The 18277-nt window shown below is 38.3% G+C and overlaps 1 protein-coding gene across 1 annotated transcript in view; it reads left to right on the top strand.

Annotated features, from left to right (window-relative positions):
- The window catches only part of LOC139710288 (WD repeat-containing protein 3-like), a 30956-nt gene extending 12993 nt beyond the window's left edge, over positions 1-17963 (top strand). The window contains exons 11-25 of the mRNA XM_071622215.1: positions 81-311; positions 1838-1931; positions 2479-2580; positions 4106-4194; positions 5446-5587; positions 6010-6066; positions 7624-7836; positions 8517-8570; positions 10498-10626; positions 12164-12325; positions 14540-14590; positions 15170-15213; positions 15494-15622; positions 16946-17039; positions 17733-17963. Coding sequence (XP_071478316.1) covers positions 81-311; positions 1838-1931; positions 2479-2580; positions 4106-4194; positions 5446-5587; positions 6010-6066; positions 7624-7836; positions 8517-8570; positions 10498-10626; positions 12164-12325; positions 14540-14590; positions 15170-15213; positions 15494-15622; positions 16946-17039; positions 17733-17888 — 1747 coding nt within the window. The 3' untranslated portion in view covers positions 17889-17963. The remainder of the gene's footprint in view (positions 1-80; positions 312-1837; positions 1932-2478; positions 2581-4105; positions 4195-5445; positions 5588-6009; positions 6067-7623; positions 7837-8516; positions 8571-10497; positions 10627-12163; positions 12326-14539; positions 14591-15169; positions 15214-15493; positions 15623-16945; positions 17040-17732) is intronic.
- Positions 17964-18277: the final 314 nt, after the last annotated feature.

The raw sequence follows: 18277 nt of genomic DNA, 5'->3' as shown, positions 1-18277 counted from the left end.
CATTCTCTTTCTTTGAATCTTTCACTCCAACTCCTTCCCACTATCTTTCTATCTTCTCTCCCCCACCCTCTGCTATACAGATCATTTCACTCACTTGTAGACACAAGTGAAGAGGTGAAACTGGTGGCCCTGTTACATAACAACAGCCTGGAAACTCACCACCTGAGTCTGGCCGTGGACACGCCCACCGCGTCCAAGGGAACGGGTGTCAGTCAGCCAGGCCATCGTCACGACGTGCGAACTTTGACCTTCAGCTCGGACAGCACGGCCGTGCTGTCTGCCGGGGGAAACAGCGTCAAGATTTGGAATCGGTGAGAAAAACAAAACAAACAAAACTAGAAAAGCACTTTGAAAGTGCAGACCTCCACCCAGCAGCTATTTCCCAACCATCACACGTGCTGAAACTCGTCCAATTTCCCATTATTATAGAAGCCTTTGTTTGTGTCATCAGCTTGCAGCTGCGCAGCGCCTCCCACGAGTAGAGCACGCGCTCAGAGCTCAAATGCAAACCTCAAATATGTGCAGCTTGACCTCTCAAGTTCATTGACCTTATCTGTAAAAAGATAAAAAGATCCTTTGAAAATCCATAAGAATTCCCAGATCCCTACCAAAATTTAATCATCTTTTCCTTGTGTCAATATAAACTTTTCCTGAAAGTTTTACTCAAGTCCTTTCCCAATTTGTTAGTTATTTTACAAACAGACAAACCAACACCAATGATCACTTAACCCCCTTCGATCCTGAAGGGGGAACACCAAGCAGATATTAGGTATGTAAACATTAAAGATATACAGTAGGTATTGATGATCCTGTACAAAGGAACCTTTTATTCTGTAACCTTTGGTGTCTCACATGCAGGACCCCATTGTACCTGTGCCACAGTATGGTAATACATGGATGGGTAAAAAGCAAACAAACAAACAAAATCTTTCTCAAGACTATTCTGAGTGTAAAAGTAAAGTAAAGTAAAGTACAGTTGTATCTTATAATATAAAAAGGCATGCCATGGTTTTAGCCCTTGGTCTTCATACTCAATGCTATCAAATATCTCTACAATGTACATGGAGTTTTGGCTAACTCTGCCTTAGTGTGTAGCACAATGGCGGCATGATTGCTTTGTTAGGCAAGCATGTACGTAGTAATAAAGGAATGCGTGTCTGTGTTCACCCAGCCAGAACCAAGATGCCCATACTCTGTGTATGGATGGCTCTGTTCTTTTGTACTTCAAGTCTTCTGCTATCTATCACTCATCGTCACCTGTTGCCTGAATAATTTGTGCATCAATGCAGTAGGGCATGCAAAGAGGGTACATGAACACAATAAAAGTAAACTCGTGAAGTTTGTTTGTTTGTTTTTTTCGAAGGGGGTAAACGTTTAAGGATACTGCCACAAAGGATGAGAGTGTCAATTTCAATTTATTTTCTTTCTGTTTTGCATATAATTACCTTGCATGCTACTGTACAGCTGTATATGGTATCTGGTCATTTACAGTCCTCTGTATTATTGCTTGTTCTCACTCAGAAACCCTTCACTGATTTCTAGAATGTGACAAAACACTTTCATGGTGTTCATTCTGTGAAGTCTCTCTTTCTGGACTATCTTCCTACTTGTACTTTTACCCATTGAGGATGGACTGATTTTGCTACAGCACACATTTCCAATAGATACCTTCCTGGGTATACTCAAGACTACTCTACAATGGGTTAATAGTGTACCTGTTAGCTCAGCATACCACTATTCCCTTTTCGTGTTCTGTTGGGATTTTTCTTTCCCCATTCCTTTAAATGGTTGAATTTTGCTTTTTCAAACCCATTTGATTTGATTGCTTGTGTTTCAGATCCACATTGCGGTGCATCCGAACCATGAAGTGTGGCTATGCCGTCTCCTCCATCTTTGCTCCGGGAGACAGGCATTGCATTGTGGGTACCAAGGTGAGGTACTTCAAGGATTATGTGCAAAATAGATTATTTTCAATGACTGGCACCAGTATACAAATAGTGCACATGTAAGAGTGCGTTGAACAATGGAGGATGCAGTGCACTCAAGGGTATTTACAATGATGTACATGCACTGCATTGTGTATACATACCCAACAGTGGGCTGCATCTTTGCTAACATCACATACTCAAACTTGTGCATTATTAGTTTTATAAAAATGGGTCTATGAACTGGAACTCCAGCTAGCAAAAGTTTGTATTTCAATCTATAATGCATTTTATTCAGGTGTGCTAGATTACAAATTATCTTTAAACTTGAATTCCAGTGAGAAGGCTGCATTGTCATATACAAGGAGTGTGGTATTTTGATTTATGAACAGTGTATATTCAGCTTTTTTTTTCCTTATTTTTTTACAGTAAACTGAATTCAAAATTGCACAAGAACTTTTACACTGTCTCAAAGAGACTGGCCTTAGCTCTTTGGCCATTTGCAAGCAAAGATATGTAATGCAGGTCTTATACTTTTCATTTTAATTCACAGACGGGGCACCTGGAGTTGTTTGACATTGCCTCTGGTACAATGATTGATTCCTTTGAAGCACATGAGGGCGCTGTTTGGTCCATATGCCTCTCCCCGGACAAGGTAACAAAACTATGTACAGCTACAATAAATGGGGATTGGTTTGCAGCTAGCAACACGTACTAACAACATCATACTGTAAGAATGTCTTTGATATCACCACACAGGGGGAATCAAACATGACATTAGTCTTTGTGTGTAGCTAGGAAGATACCAATGCCTTTCTCAAAGTGTGAAAAATGATATATTTCAAGGACCAGGGTGATTGTACAGTGTGTAAATTTAGTTTGTGACAGTGTTGTGCAGAGGTGTTTTTCTCTGTATGGTTGGATGATATAAAACCATTATTATTTCCTTTTTTTTTCAAAATGTGTGCTGCTCAAATGTTAAGTAAGCAATCTATGAATCCAGTGATGATTGCTGTCCTGGTAGTATCTTCCAGCTAACTACAAATTCATTTCAGTTTTAATTCGAATTTTTAATTTAATTTCATTTTCTTTTTCAACAGAACACAAATTAGTGAGGTATGCAAATAAGATGCTGATACAGGGAAATCAATGGACAATTATATTTCTTTCAATATAAGTATGCTTGCAATGACAACAAAAGGATTAGCCAACAGACGGCCATTTTGAAGGTGATGGACCACAAAAAGTGAGAGAAAATCCTAAACACAAACCTGCAGTCGTGCAGGCTGGCCTGTTTATTTGACCACTTTCACTGACAGGTCTCATCCATTTCAGTGAGACACTCAATGGTCCTTCATGATCATGTTCAAACTTGGAAAAAGTGCAACTTGCCATTGTTGTCTGAAAAGTAATTGTGCTCAGTCATGCATGACATTTGTCAACACAATTAAGTACCAACGGAAAGAGGAAGAGTTCCCCTTTCCTCACAACCAACATTGTGCTCTCCAATGTTGACAATTATGAAATGGTAGCCCTCAAAGCTTGGATTTTCCTTGAAAGGTCCTTTTTACATTTGGGAGCTGTGATTTAAACAATGTTCAAGGTATCACATTTAATGCATATGTGCAGGTCAGTTGCATCACAAAACATCCTGCCATATAAAATTTTTGCAATTAAGCCTAAAATTTAAGGAAATATCACTATTTTTCTTAATAAACCATAACTGTCTATGGTTTGGTCTGGAAACATTTTTGTTATAACTATTGTACACATTTTGTATATTTAACAATACTTAACATCGATTATACTGGTTCAAATTTTTACATTGGTTGTTTTTATCTCTAACTCACACTTTAGAACTATTTTGAAGCACTTATGCTGGGTTTTTGTTTCATCTGCAAATGGTAAATTATGCCTTTAATAGTCTTCTTTATTCAGGGTATGTAGCCTCTACATTAATGACACTGTTCTGCCAGAGGGCCTCGTGATTATCATTACCCTTATGTTACCAGCTACCCCTTATAGACACCTGGGCTGAGAGGAACATGGCGGGTTTAAAAAAAAAAAACAACAAACAAGCAAATGTTGTCCTGTCAAAGAGCATTGTCAACACAAAAGAGGCTGTCCTAGGTAAAAATGAGTCCTGTGCTTTTATTATCAATTACTATTACTGCCCACAGAGAGGCTTTGTGACGGGCAGTGCCGATAAGACGCTGAAGTTTTGGGAGTTTGAATTGATTAGCTTGGAGAATGAGGATGGGCAGACGAGGTGAGTATTGGTAGATTGGCATCACTTATTAAAGGACAAGTTCACCTTCATAGACATGTGGGTTGAGTAAATGCAGCAATATTAGTAGAACACATCAGTGACAGTTTGAGCAAAATCGGACAATCCGTTGAAAAGTTATGAATTTTTGAAGTTTCTGCTCAGTCACGGCTGGATGAAAAGACTACTATAGCTTTTGATGTCACATGAGTACAACGATATAAAGAAAGAATAAAGAAAATTCAACATATCTCCATTTTTCTTGCATAACAAAAGAACACTCGACTTCTCTCTTTCAGAAGGCAGGGGAAATAATATTACCCTTAACATATGTCAGCAGCAAGTTGAAGTAATGTGCACTTTATTCAAAAAAGTAAAATTTTGTGAAATTCTCTTTTTATTCTCCTTATATAGTTGTACGCATGTGGCATCATACATTGTAGTAGTCTTCTCTTCCAGCAGTGACTGTGCAGATACTTGAAATATTCGTAACTTTTGAATGGATTGTCCAATTTTCCTCAAACTTTCACTGATGTGTTCTACTAATATTGCTGCATTCTCTCAATCCATAAGTATATGAAGGTGGACTTGTCCTTTAACATTTAGTGCAGATGAGCAAAATGTTTAGATTTTTAGAGATGTAAACACCAAGGAAATCCAAGTTTGCACTGAAGCCTAATAGGCATTTTATGGTAAACCTCTCTCACAAAAAAAAAAAAAAAAAATGTTCATTGTGAGTATTGAAGATTACTGACATTTTGCAATTGTAACTGATTTTAATTGCTGTTGATGATTTTACCAAAGTGTTTGAATGTTGTGTCATAATGTTTTCTAGACAGATTTCTACGACTTGAATAATACCATTTGTCATTATAAAGAGATACAGGAGGTGCAACTCTCTATAATAGATATTTCTTTTACAGTGGACTCCCGTTATAACGAAGTCCACGGGACCGGCAGGTTTCTTTCGTTATATCGAAATTTCGTTATAACCGAACAAATCACTGATAAAAATCATAGAGCCAATAATGCTACGGCCTGAATTTTTATTTCGTTGTAACCGGAATGTTGTTATAACCGTGTTTGTTTTAGCGAGAGTTCACTGTAGTAGCTCTATGAATACTAGATACTCAGTTTGAAAAGGTCAGCGTGATGAGAGTAGGCTTAGTGGCTTATCAAGAATGAACGCTTTCTCTCTTCCATTCCACATCATTGGATAAAAGTAAGGCGCACCCATTTATTTTTTGTACGCAGTCGCCAGCTTAGCTTCGTTCACATGAGAACACTCAAGATGTCGGATGATGTCCTCTGCGTGAAGTACTCCCCGGACCATCGGCTGATCGCCGCTTCTCTCCTAGACAGCACCGTCAAGGTTTTCTTCGCTGACACCCTGAAAGTGAGAAGTGACTCTTTACCTTGATTCCGTGCAATGAACAGTGCTAAATAGAAACTGTGGCCCTGTGCGTTTTCCAAAATTATTGTTGAGGATAATGCAGTTGCATTTTAGTAGGTGATGATATATTTTTTTGCTCAATTTCTGACCTCATTATGTGAAGCTTCATCCATTGGAAATTGACAGAGAAATTCTTGTGTGCTTATAGTGGTTAGTACATTGCAGCTGGATGCAAGCTGAAATTATGCCGGATGCAAAATTGACTTTGAACAAATTGTTCTGCCAGACTTGAGGGCAGCATTGATTTGGTTGTATTTCCTTGTGAGAAAAAAAAAATGAAAAGAAAGACACCTGCAATGCTTGGAAAGTAAGCAAACACTTACCATATTGTTATTGTTACTCTTGCCTTCCCTTCCAACCTACAGTTCTTCCTTTCTCTGTATGGACACAAACTACCAGTGCTAACCATGGACATCTCATCAGTAAGTTTATGATTATATGATTTCTCTCTTCGTAAGGGAAATGATTTTGTGTTTGAAGAGCAATGTCACAACATGTTGAAAGTGGCTTTAATGAATAAAGTTCAAGTCAGATGAAGAGGATAGACTAGAGATTTATCAAAATAAGTCTTAGAGGAAGAACCTATTTTTATTCTTATATTATTTTCTTGTGTGTGCAGATTTAAGATAGCAGGTGTAACCAAGTGCACACAATGACTTCACAAGTCTCCCATTCACCTGTACTTAAGATCTGCATTAAATTTCCAGCAGTGACATGAAATTTATGAGAATAAGATAAAGTACTCTTCCTGTCACATTATTGTCGTCTTGCAATGACCAAGAAATTATGACTTCTCAAGGGGAAGTACTCACTAAATCATCGACCAAAAATATGAGATAAATGATAATTATTTCTATGCACAAACTGATGTTGAATTGTAAAGCTATGCCATCATCGCCTCTTCTGATATTAAAAAAAAGAGAATATAACCATTCTGAACAACATGTTACTACTTGAAGAAACCAAACTTGCATTCAATGATTTTGATAAGGATGGTAAAGATAAAAAATGATGCCTTAGCTCCAAAAAGCAAGTAAAACTTTGGTCGCAGTTTTAGAAGTTCAATTCTGAAGCCATCTGCTACGTATGTAGACCTACAAACAAATGAAATATTGTGGAGCACTGAAAGAAGAGAGCTGGTACTTCAACCCTTTGAAAATGAACAATTCTGGAGGAACACACACATTCTGGACAGACTCCAGCCTAGGATATATGAGACTGGTTGTTGATGGGTAATACTGTTTTTATACCTAATGAAAGAAAGATATCATTTATATGCAGAGGGAAGAAGATGCGCTGTAACAGATTTTATTAAATGTTTCTCTCTGTTTTCAGTTGTTGTTTTTTTTGTGTGAGATTGCAACTGCTGATCTACAATCTTAAACACAGAGACTCCAACCCAAAGCACCTTCTGATCTGGAGATTCTCCCGCCTAAAACCCCCAGCAAACGGGAGATTCCAAGTTGATGTGTGCGAAGCGCGAAATTCCCAGGGTTCTAGATGCTCTCTGGTGCTATCTAAGGCTTTTGTTTTTTCAACATACGATAGCAATAAGTAAGAAATCCTTTCCAACAGGAGACACAGAGCCAGGGCAGGAGAAATTAAATCTCAAGCGGGAGAACGGGAGATTTTGCAAAAATGGGTTTTCGGCGGGAGATCTCCCGTCGAAAACAGGAGAGTTGGAGTCTCTGTAAACATACAATGCATGATGAGATACAATACATGACAGGTTCAAATCCCACTGGTTTCTTTTTTTGACATGCTTGTATGTAGATCAGCAATTGTGATGGAGAAAAAGGAAAAAAAAAAACGGACAGAGGATGGTATTTGGTAAAAATCTAGTACAGAACCTGTTTTCTATTCTCATGTGGCTAAACAGTTTCTGTAACTTGGTCACACAGTGCAAGTGTGTATGTTTTCAGCAAGCAAGGCATAGTGGTTATTAAATATATTGACTATGTAAACCGTAAACTACACAGGATAGCACCCTCATCGTAACGGGGTCAGCTGACAAGAACGTCAAGATCTGGGGCTTGGACTTCGGTGACTGCCACAAGTCAATGTTTGCCCACGAGGACAGCGTGATGTGCGTCCAGTTCCTGCCGGACACTCACCTCTTCTTCACGGGAGGGAAGGACAACAGACTCAAGCAGTGGGATGCTGACCACTTCCAGCAGATCACAGCACTCGAGGTATGGTATCTCTAAAGGGGAAATTTTCTTTTACCAATAGCAGGCTTTTCCAGTCTATGCAACTTTTATAGATTTTATTTAGAGATTACTCTCTGCTTTTTGTGAATTTAATGAACATAACCAGTTCAACCAGTCTACCTCCAATGTAATACATGCAGTGAAATTTGATGGTCCTTAATGTCTAGATGTCACAGTATACTGTAGGTCGGGCATATTTATATTATTATGTACCTCATAATTGAGATTCTTATCACTGATTGGTCAAAAGTATATCATGTGACATGGTGCAGTTCAGTCTATCACTGCCTCAGGGCAGCCACAGGGTTTTGAATTTCTATCAAAAGGGTTTTGGCTTTCTATCATTTGACCCTAGGTTAAATGTACGTAAATCCTCCTTTTACACACATATAAACAGAATATACTGTTAGTAAATGGTGCTTTTAATACTGACCCTTCTATCACCCTGAGGCATTAGCCAAGGGGTGATAGAAGGGTCGGTATGAAAAGCACCTTGAGAATGATAATTTCTGCCATCATCCTCATGAGCAGTCAATATGTGTATACTAACAGAGTAACAGATTGATAAAAAATCTCACTTGACTTTTTGCTGTTTTACTCTGACTAGCATCTCAATGAGTTGTAAATGTGAACAATTTTCATTACTTTGTTGTTTGATTTAGGGTCATCATGGTGAGGTGTGGTGTATGGCAATAAGTCCTGATGGTGATTTTGTGGTAAGTACATCATTCTATCTGCAGATACTGTTGTTGTTTTTTTACACATTGTGACAATAATTTAAAGATAATATAAAGTTTTGGTACCTCAAAAGTTTGCCTGAATTTCCTTGTCTTAGTTTGTGTTTCAGGTTAAAGTACCTTTCATATAACTAACACTGTGAGACTTACTCACCCCAAAGTGCTCTCATGTCTTAGTACTCATGCAATAATGGTTTCGTACCAGAGCCGCCGCCATACGGCGTCGAGGTAGTACTCGTATTGTACGAAACCATTAGTGCATGATAACTGTGACCAGCAGCGTGCAGCCCCATACGCATAGCTAACTGCGACCAGCAGCCCCATATGCATAGCTAAATGGGGCTTCGCATTGTAGCTTACAGGATCATGACAGATTTAGTATCGCTGGTAAATATCAACCTAAAATCCAAAAATTTCTTCAATTTGAAGACTTACCAGTTAGTTGAAGTATTGAAAACAGGCTTCGGGCAACGTTTGGTTTTGCCAATAGTCCCTTTCTGTTCGAATTGATGACTGAATGTGACTCGGTCGAGAGGACCTTGGGAGAGCTACACTGGATTGACGGCCAGTGCATGCGCACACAAACATCTTTATATCCGTTCATGGATTTGAAATTTGTTCGCATGTGATGTGTGCGTATGCGCTGGCCCTATATTTGTAGTAATCAGTGTATGTAGCTCTCCCAAGGTCCTCTCGACCGAGTCACATTCAGTCATCAATTCGAACAGAAAGGGACTATTGGCAGAACCAAACGTTGCCCACAGCCTGTTTTCAATACTTCAACTTAATTGGTAAGTCTTCAAATTGAAGAATTTTTTGGATTTTAAGTTGATATTTACCCGCGATACTAAATCTGTCATGATCCTGAATGCTACAATGTGAAGCCCCATTACGCTATGCGTATGGGGCTGCTGGTCGCAGTTAATTGCATGATTACTAAAAAATGAGAGCACTTTGGGGCGAGTAAGTCTCACAGTGTTAGTTATATGAAAGGTACTTTAACCTGAAACACGGAAATTTAGGGAAACTTTTGAGGTACCAAAACTTTTTATTATCTTTAATGTAAATTACATAATAACAGTTGTGGTTGATTTTTTGTGTAATAATCATTATGAGGACCATCTTGACTGTCAGTGAATGTCTGTGCACCATGTGCAGAATTTCCTCTTTGCCTCACAAATGCCTTGAATGGATGGATGGGAAGAAAACCAAATTGCACAAGAGATTTCAAACTATCACAGTTGTTGATGCACATTTGTTCCATACATTGCAAGTTTATACCACCACAAGGATGTAAGGCCAACAGATCAAGACCACATGTGGTATGAGATGATTGTCAGTCATTGGTTCTTGCATGCACAACTGTGTTGCAGTGATGAAAGCCAAACTGAATCTGCAAATACATTGCAAGGAATGCCAAATGTGGGCATGGAAGGAGTTGCAGACCCTCTAGTGTGAGGAAATGTGTATACTGTAAAATGAGGAATGTTCATGTGCATTTTTAATTTCGCAAATTTCGCGAGAGCCAAGATTCCTGAAATTAGAATGCATTTGAAAGTTCATGTCTACACTCTACGCATTGAATGTTTATAGAGGCAACTCGCGAAGAATTCATGCCGCGAAAAAGGCCGTCGGCTCCAATTCACAAAAATTTCATGCCGCGAAAATATTGTGTTTTACAGTAGTTTGATGGATCAGTCTTCATTCGCTGCCCTTGAGTACCGGTACATTTCAAAGCCACAAATAACATCCGATAGCCATATATGTGTCTGCAATTACATGTGTGTGCATCTAAGCACATGCTCATCAGTAGCAATTGACTCCAGTTGAGATGCTTCAGCTGTGTGCGCGGTATCTTCACGCTATCGGGTCTTTAAAGCTTCTGGTTTTCGTTTCTCTCGGACAGGTGAGTGGGTCACATGACAAGTCGCTGAGACTGTGGGAGAAGACGGAGGAGCCATTGGTCCTGGAGGAGGAGCAGGAGATGGAGCGGGAGAAGAGATTTGAGGAGAGTGTGGAGCAGGAGGAGCAGCCGGTAAGAGGAACATTAATCTGAAATAACCCGTCGAGGCTGAATTGATTACGCAATAACCTTTTATATTCCCGAAGACACCTGGCCGAATATACGGAGAACTGGTTTTCATTGGGTTTATGATGGTTATTTACACTCATATGATAATAGTTATAATCAAATAGTGATAATGACGGTGACTCTGCCATTACTACCATCACCAATAGTGATGATTGAAATGATGATAAAATATTGTAGTACTCCTTTTGCTAATCATGACACTGGGGCCCGAATTCACGAAGGTGGTAAGAATTGAAACCATGGTTTAAACTGTGGACAATTTGTATGGAGCGCAACGTGTCACATGTCCTGTTTTGTTACGAAATCAGTTGTTTTGTTGACGAAATGATCATTTTAAAAATGACTGATTTTGTAACGAGATAGGCCATGCGACACTTGGCGCTCCATACAAATTGTCCACAGTTTAGACCATGGTTTCAATTGTACCACCTTCGTGAATTCAGGCCTACAAAATTGTAGGTATGATAGTTAGAATGGAATTGATAATGATTGAAATGATAATGGAGAGGAAGAGGAGGATACAAATACATTTTTTAGTCATATCATTTGAGAGCCCTTGGTCACCTGGAGAACTCATAAAAGTGGAGGACACTAAAGTGTGAGCAAATGAGTTTTCAGACAAGTGTTTTGACCATTCATTGTCTTAACCCATTGAGGAAGGTTTGATTTTGCTACAACATGCATTTCCCATAGGCACCTGCCCGAGTATACTCGGGACTCGTCCTCAACGGGTTAAAGTACCTATTAAATGCATATCTTAAAAACAGTCAAACATAGGCAGGCAATATTCAGCAGACAGGGAAATATGAAATTGAGCTGCAACTTTGGTTGTTTTTGCATCTTTACTTTGAATTTAGTCATTCTTATTCAGTCTGTCCAGATTCTGGAACCTTAAGGAGCAACAACAACAACAACAAAACAAACAAAAAACACCAAATAATGTTATTTTTGCCAATTTTGCTAAAGTATATAGATGAATTGTACCATTTGTTGGGTACCTTTTGTCTCATCTTTACTCATAACTGCACACAAGTTCAGTCTCTTGTTCATCTAGTACATGATACATCTGTAACCATCAAATCTCACAGTTGTTCCAGTGAGTGTTCAATCTGATGAGCCCCTCCCCTCTATGTCTTTTCATTGTATTTCCATGTGCAGTTGTGCATGAAACATTAAGAATGGTGCAGTACTTTCTCTGAAAATCATCCACTGAAGTTTGTGCTGTACAGTGGACTCCCGTTATAATGAAGTCCTCATAACTGGCAGTTTTCTTTTGTTATATCAAAATTTTGTTATAACAGAAGAAATAAACAATAAAAAACATAGAGAGGATAATGTTGCGGCCTAAATTCTAATTTCGTTGTAACCGTGTTCGTTATAACTGGAGTGCACTGTATCAAAGAATATTTTACATGCTTTGTAAATAGACTATTGCCCAAATATATTTATGATATCTTTGGCTACATATCTTTTGTACCAGATTGCGGGCGAGGCCACGGGAGGTGAAGTGTCTATGCCAGAGAAGAGAACTGTGGAGACTCTGAGGGGAGCAGAGAGGTTAATGGAGGCCCTCAATCTCTACCAGGAGGAGACCGCCAAGATGGATGACCACGCCCAAAGGTGCAAGGCCTCAAACAAACAGGTGAGCGTGGTTACCACAGTAACCTCTCTGTTTCCCTTTCTGTTTCTCACTGTGAGTCTGTCTTTCTCTCTTCCTATCTTTCTTTCTTCATATGTGAGTTCTGTGCATCAATTGTATTTTTCTTTCTCCTTTTTTATGTTTTCGGGTCATCCGTCTGTCCGTCCGTCCGTCCGTCCCGTTTTGTTTTTGTCGATATCTCAAGAACCGTGTGGTGGTTTTACATCAAACTTGGTATGAGGGTATATCCTTGGGGGATAATACTTTGTGTGGATTTTAGGGTCACAGGGTCAAAGGTCACAGGTTATTTTGTGAAGAAAAAAAATTGAAATTTCATGTTTTTCTCCATATCTCGCAAATGGTTCAAGGTATCTTCATGGAACTTAGTATACACTGTATATGCTTGTACTGATGGGCAGTGATTATCTAGGGAAGTTGGGGGTCATGGGTCAAAGGTCAGGGGGTCAAAGGTCAAGGTCAACTCCTTAAAATATCACTACTTTCCTTAAAATGCAATATGCCTGAAGGTTTTTTTTTTTTTTAACTTGATGTATGGCATGTATTACCCGATATATGTGACCCGCTACAACAAAATGATCCTAAAGTCGGGTGAGGTCGATTATTTGAAAATTGCATGATATAATCCCCTAATCTTTCTGCTTTAAATTTATATATAACATATTTTATAAAAATGATTGGCTGCGGAGATATCGATGTTTAAAAGAGAGCATGTCGAGACGTCTGGAAAATCACTGTTTCGAGAAAAGCGCCCTAAAAGTCTTCCTTTCGACGCAATCGCGATCAAGGGACACGCAAGTCAGTGTTCACCTCTGGACAATAGAAGGTAAGCCCTAGCAACCCCCGAAGAGTTCATTCAAGCACATCAGCGTCAGCGGTCTCCTCACCAACCAATCAGTGACCAGGATGTGAGAAGCGGCTGAGCATAGCGCACCCGCCCGCACGCACCAGTCGACTGGGCAGTGTGCGAGCTTCACGCTTCGGTTAGCAGCAAGCAGCAAACTGACCAATGAGATCACTCTGGTCGTTGTTAGGGGCGGAACCTATCTGTGGCACTCAATCCAAATTTTCGAACCAGTTTCTGCTTCGTTGAAACGCCAAAAAACATGGCTCAGAAAAACGCTATTTTTTTATCTTTCCTTTGATCATTTTGCTTCAAAATTTCGACAGATGATAGAAAACATGTTAGACTCTAATAATATATCAAAATCAGAAAATCGTAAGTTTTGACCAATTTTAATGCTCTGACTTCAAACTCGATTTTCACGGCTTCGACCGTGCGCGACTTTAGGACCTTTTTGTTGTAGCGGGTCACATATATTTTTGGGGAAGTTTCTTGCCAAAGGGTCAAAGGTCAAAAGGTAAAAGGTCAAGTGAAAGTGCTAAATTGCACTTTTTCCTCCATATCTCGAAAGTAACTCAAGGTATCATCATGAAACTTACATATTTATGCATGTTCAACCTAACAGTGATTCTCTTTGGAACTGTGAGGTCAAAGGTCAAAGGCCAGGTTTAGATAATGCTATTTTCCCATTTGATACTGAAATTATACTTTTTCTCAATACCTTGAAAATTACTCAATGCATAAACTTATAAAAGGGTCAAAAGTCAAGTAAAAATCATCAGTTCCCCAAATACCTGCACTCTGACATTTTAATCATTCATCCAATTGAAACTAGCTCTAGGAAAGTGAACATTCAGCACATTTGTGTCAAACCTGTCATTTTAATATTTTGCCAATTGTGTGAAACTGTCATCACACATTGTCAAGACATTGTACTATAGACCTATTAGGAGAACCATGCATTATGGCGGAGGCATATCAGTCGCCGTAGCGATATATCTAGTTTTTTAACTACTGTAGCTTGAGACGTATTCTAATGTAGGATTCAGCTGTGTATGAATAGGTGAGAAAATCAAGACCTATGCTTGCAAATTAAACCAGTGGTCATTCATGTCTCACAAAAAAAAAAAAAAAGCAAAACTGATGTAATTGTAATCTGTCATTACTCGAAGAATAAGTGTGACCCTCAGTTTTTATAAGTAAGATTAGGTTTCTTTATTTTGAGGTTGCCTTGTTTCATATTTTTTTCAGAGCTTAATACATTAATAGCTCCATGACTTGTAATTTCTTTGCTCCTGGAATATATGGTTTCTTCCTATTATTATCGGCATGTTGTATTCTCTGTTGATTCGCAGCTTCCATTACCAGACAAGCATCCCATTCTGCAAGCATATGGCAACCTCACGGTAAGTGCATACAGAACAGTCCTCACCTCTAAGACTTTGAGCATGTGTTCAGTTGGTCGATAACCAAGAGTTGCTAGACATGAATTCACATCAAAACAGCAGAGCTGCCATTTCTCTGGAATTCTGGAGGAATTTTCCTACAAAATTAATGTGAACATCTCTTTGTGTCCCAACAAGAGAATGTACATACCTTTACAACCCAGCAGTAGCCCCTCTGTGACTGGTAGCTTTCTCATTGTACTAGCACGGGCAAGACTTTATTTCTTGCAAAAATGTATGACAGCTTCACATAGCAATTGTATTGACACAGTTCTAGGTTCTCTGTGCTGCCCAGAGGCCTGTTGGATGAAATGTTTAACCCCAGAAAAACTCTGGTAAGAACTGATAACTTGGATTAGTATGATTCTGCCATTGACTATACACAGGAAAAATTCTGTTAGAAATCAACCTGTTTTTGTTTTTAGTTTTTTTTTTAGGTAAAAAGTTTAACGCAACAGGCCCCAAGACTACCATTGTCATTCGTTAAATTCTTTATTGGTCTTTAATTACCAGTGTTTTATCATTTTGTTTTCTCACCAGCCACTGAAATACGTGGGAGAAGTCCTTAAGAAGATCAAGTCAAGGTAATACCTCATGGATGATTTATCATCTGTCTAACTATCCACTATTTAGCTATCTATTGTCTACATGTTTCTGTCCGTGTATATATCTATGCATCATCTATCCATCCATCTATCTACGTATTCATCTATATTTATCACTTATGTCCATTTAACCATCTATGCATCTGTGTTTCTATCTTTTATATCAGTGTATCTACCTGTCCATTCATGTGTCTTCCTATTCATGTATCCTTTTATGTCTACCTATGCTTTTCTATATAATCCTATCATATCTTTACAGTGAGTTGGAGGAAAGCCTGCTGGTGCTACCCCTGGACTACGCCCTTCGTCTCCTACCCCTCCTGGAGAGGCTGGTGGATGACTCGTGGGAGGTGGAGCTGGCCTGTCGCTGTCTCCTCTTCCTACTCAGGTAAGAAATTCAAGCTCATGCTGTAAAATGTATTATTTACCATTTGCAGATGAAACAAAAACCCAGCTTTGGTGCTTCAAGTAGTTCTAAAATGCGAGTTAGGGATAGAAATTACCAATGTAAAACTGTTTATTAGTATAATCAAAGTTAAGTATTGTTAAATATACAAAATGTGAACAATGATTATGATAAAATTGTTTCTTTAATAAATCGTCTATAGTTTACAGAGTTTACTGAAAAAAATAGTGACATCTCTTTATATCTTTAGGCTTTATTGCAAATGTTCATATGGTAGGATGTTTTGTGAGACAACTGACCTACACATATGCATCAAATGTGATAACTCAAACAATTTTTAAGTCACTGCTCCAAATGGTAAACAGTGCCTTTAAGATGTTGAAAGACTAGTCTTGAGTATACTTGGGTGGATGTCCATGAAAAATATGTGTTATAGCAAAATCAGCTTGTCCTTAATGAGTTAAACATAGTCAGTTTATCTTGTGTTCTGGTACAGAAGAGGATACTTGCTGCTCAACACAATGTGACAACTTTGATAGCAGTATTGATGAAAGGGCGCACGTACCTGTCGGAGCTAGGCTTGTTTTCATACCTAGCACTGAGAATCAATACTGTGTAGTAGAAATAAGAAATGTCATATTTAGTCTCACTGTGTCTGTCTCATTGTTAGTTGACCAGCTGTGGATGCATAGCAACAATTGTCTAGACCACAAACCCCTTGCCTTTAGGCTCTCTGTTCTGTCCAGTTACTATGTGTTAAAGATTTTTTTTTTTTTGTGCATGGTCATACTGCCAAATACAAGTTAGTTATAATAATAATGATAATTGCATTTATATGGGGCTTCATACTGGCGTTTCTAAGCGCACAGTTATGATGATTATAGTATAGAGCGTGGAAGTAGTAAAATTTTACAGTATATGTTTATATATTTTTTTTTTCTCATCAAATGATAATGATTTTTTGAAGAATATTTTCCTCAAATTTGATTTAGCATGCTTGGTATGAGCAGTTTCATGATTTTGTACCAAAATATGATAATCCTACCTTTAGAATATGTTTGTCATCATGCAAGAAGATTTTTTTTTTTAATATTTCTTCTTGATTTTTAATCTACAGAGGCTGGAAGCTTTTATAGTGGTTAGTGTTAAGACGAGAAGTAGTGGTACTCATAGTGATGCTAACCTGTGATAATTGTAGAAGTGATGATTATGATGATAAGGTCTGCTGTCGGCAGTTTGTAACAACCTCATTCAATTCAATGACATTGTGGTGTCCTTTGCACATCTTCCATTAATTCCATTAAGGGTCCACCATGGACAGATAACATCTAGTCAAAGCCTTCTACCCATGATTGACAGATTGAGGTCAACGACTCTTGATAAGGTCAACGAACTTAAAGTAAGTTGAATTGTTTCAGCCGGAGCACATCTCCACACTGGTTTGGAGAAGATCTTTTTTTCTGTTTGTTCATTTCATTACAGATGGTAATCAGTGTGCAATATTCCAAGAAAACTTGGTTATGGACAGGAAATGAAATGACCACATGTAATAGTGGTGTTTTCACAATATTGCTCTCACTTTTTCTTCCCATTTTGAAGTTTTAGCAGAATGCCAGAGTTCTTTTCTTTAGGAGATGAGGGTGATATCTCATGTTATATGTCATATATATATGTTTGGGGGATTCGTATTGTCGTGATTTATGTTCTTGTTTAATCGCTAGTCACGGATGGTGTTTGACACAAAGCCTTATTTTCGCAAACAATATACTTTGCACGCAATCGAACTAAGCTGGAACAAGACAAGTTCATGTTGAGATGCCTCTTAATTTATATGCCATATTCAGTGCTTATCCAGAACAAGTGACTATTTTGTTTGTTTTTTTATTGTATGATTATTATTCATTAAAAATGAGGAGAAACATTTGTTTAGATTAAATATGCAAAGTTTCAAAATCAGTTTATCATTTTAGAATTTTTTCTTCGCCATAAATGTGTGTGTTTTTGATTGGCGTAATATGATTTTGCTCTTTAGAGTATGTCAGCCCTACTGATACTTATCCTCTTCTTTGTCTTTTGAAATTTTATCATGAAGGATACCATAGGATTCAACATGGCAGCATTCCAGTTCCTGAAGGCAAAGATGGAAGCAGAGTCTAGGGTGCAGCTCTTCAGCGATGCCTCAGAAGGCCTGAGGCAGCGGAGGAAGAAGCAGAAGAAGAGGCTACAGAGGGCGCTGCTTAAACTCTGATGTCATCTTTCTCCTTTTATTCTTTTTTCCTTTTTTTTTTTTTTAATTCTCCCATTTCAAAATCCATGTGCCACCAACGTCCATACCGCGTGAGGCCTATTTTCCCACTTCAGGGTTGACAACATAGAGGTTACCTTGTTACAGTATATATGAAGAGTTTGTTCGCAAAAACCGATAAGTCCATATTTGCCAAATGGAGATATTTGCGATTAAAGGTCAAGAAAAATAAAGAGAATAATATGAAAATTTTTGCTTCTTTTGACCATAACTTCAAAAACGTACCTTTATATGTAGTGACCAATATATCATTTAAAAGGTATTATTTTGTACTTTATGACAGAGACCGTACTTCAAAATCATCAAAAATGGACTTATTGCTTTTTGCAAAC

Source organism: Diadema antillarum, unplaced genomic scaffold, assembly GCF_040938485.1.
Source record: "Diadema antillarum isolate AM-2024a unplaced genomic scaffold, OU_Dant_1.0 seq00001519_RagTag, whole genome shotgun sequence".
Taxonomy (NCBI): Eukaryota; Metazoa; Echinodermata; class Echinoidea; order Diadematoida; family Diadematidae; genus Diadema; species Diadema antillarum.
Note: the sequence above shows the minus strand (reverse complement) of the source record. Positions and strands in the feature narration are given on the sequence as shown.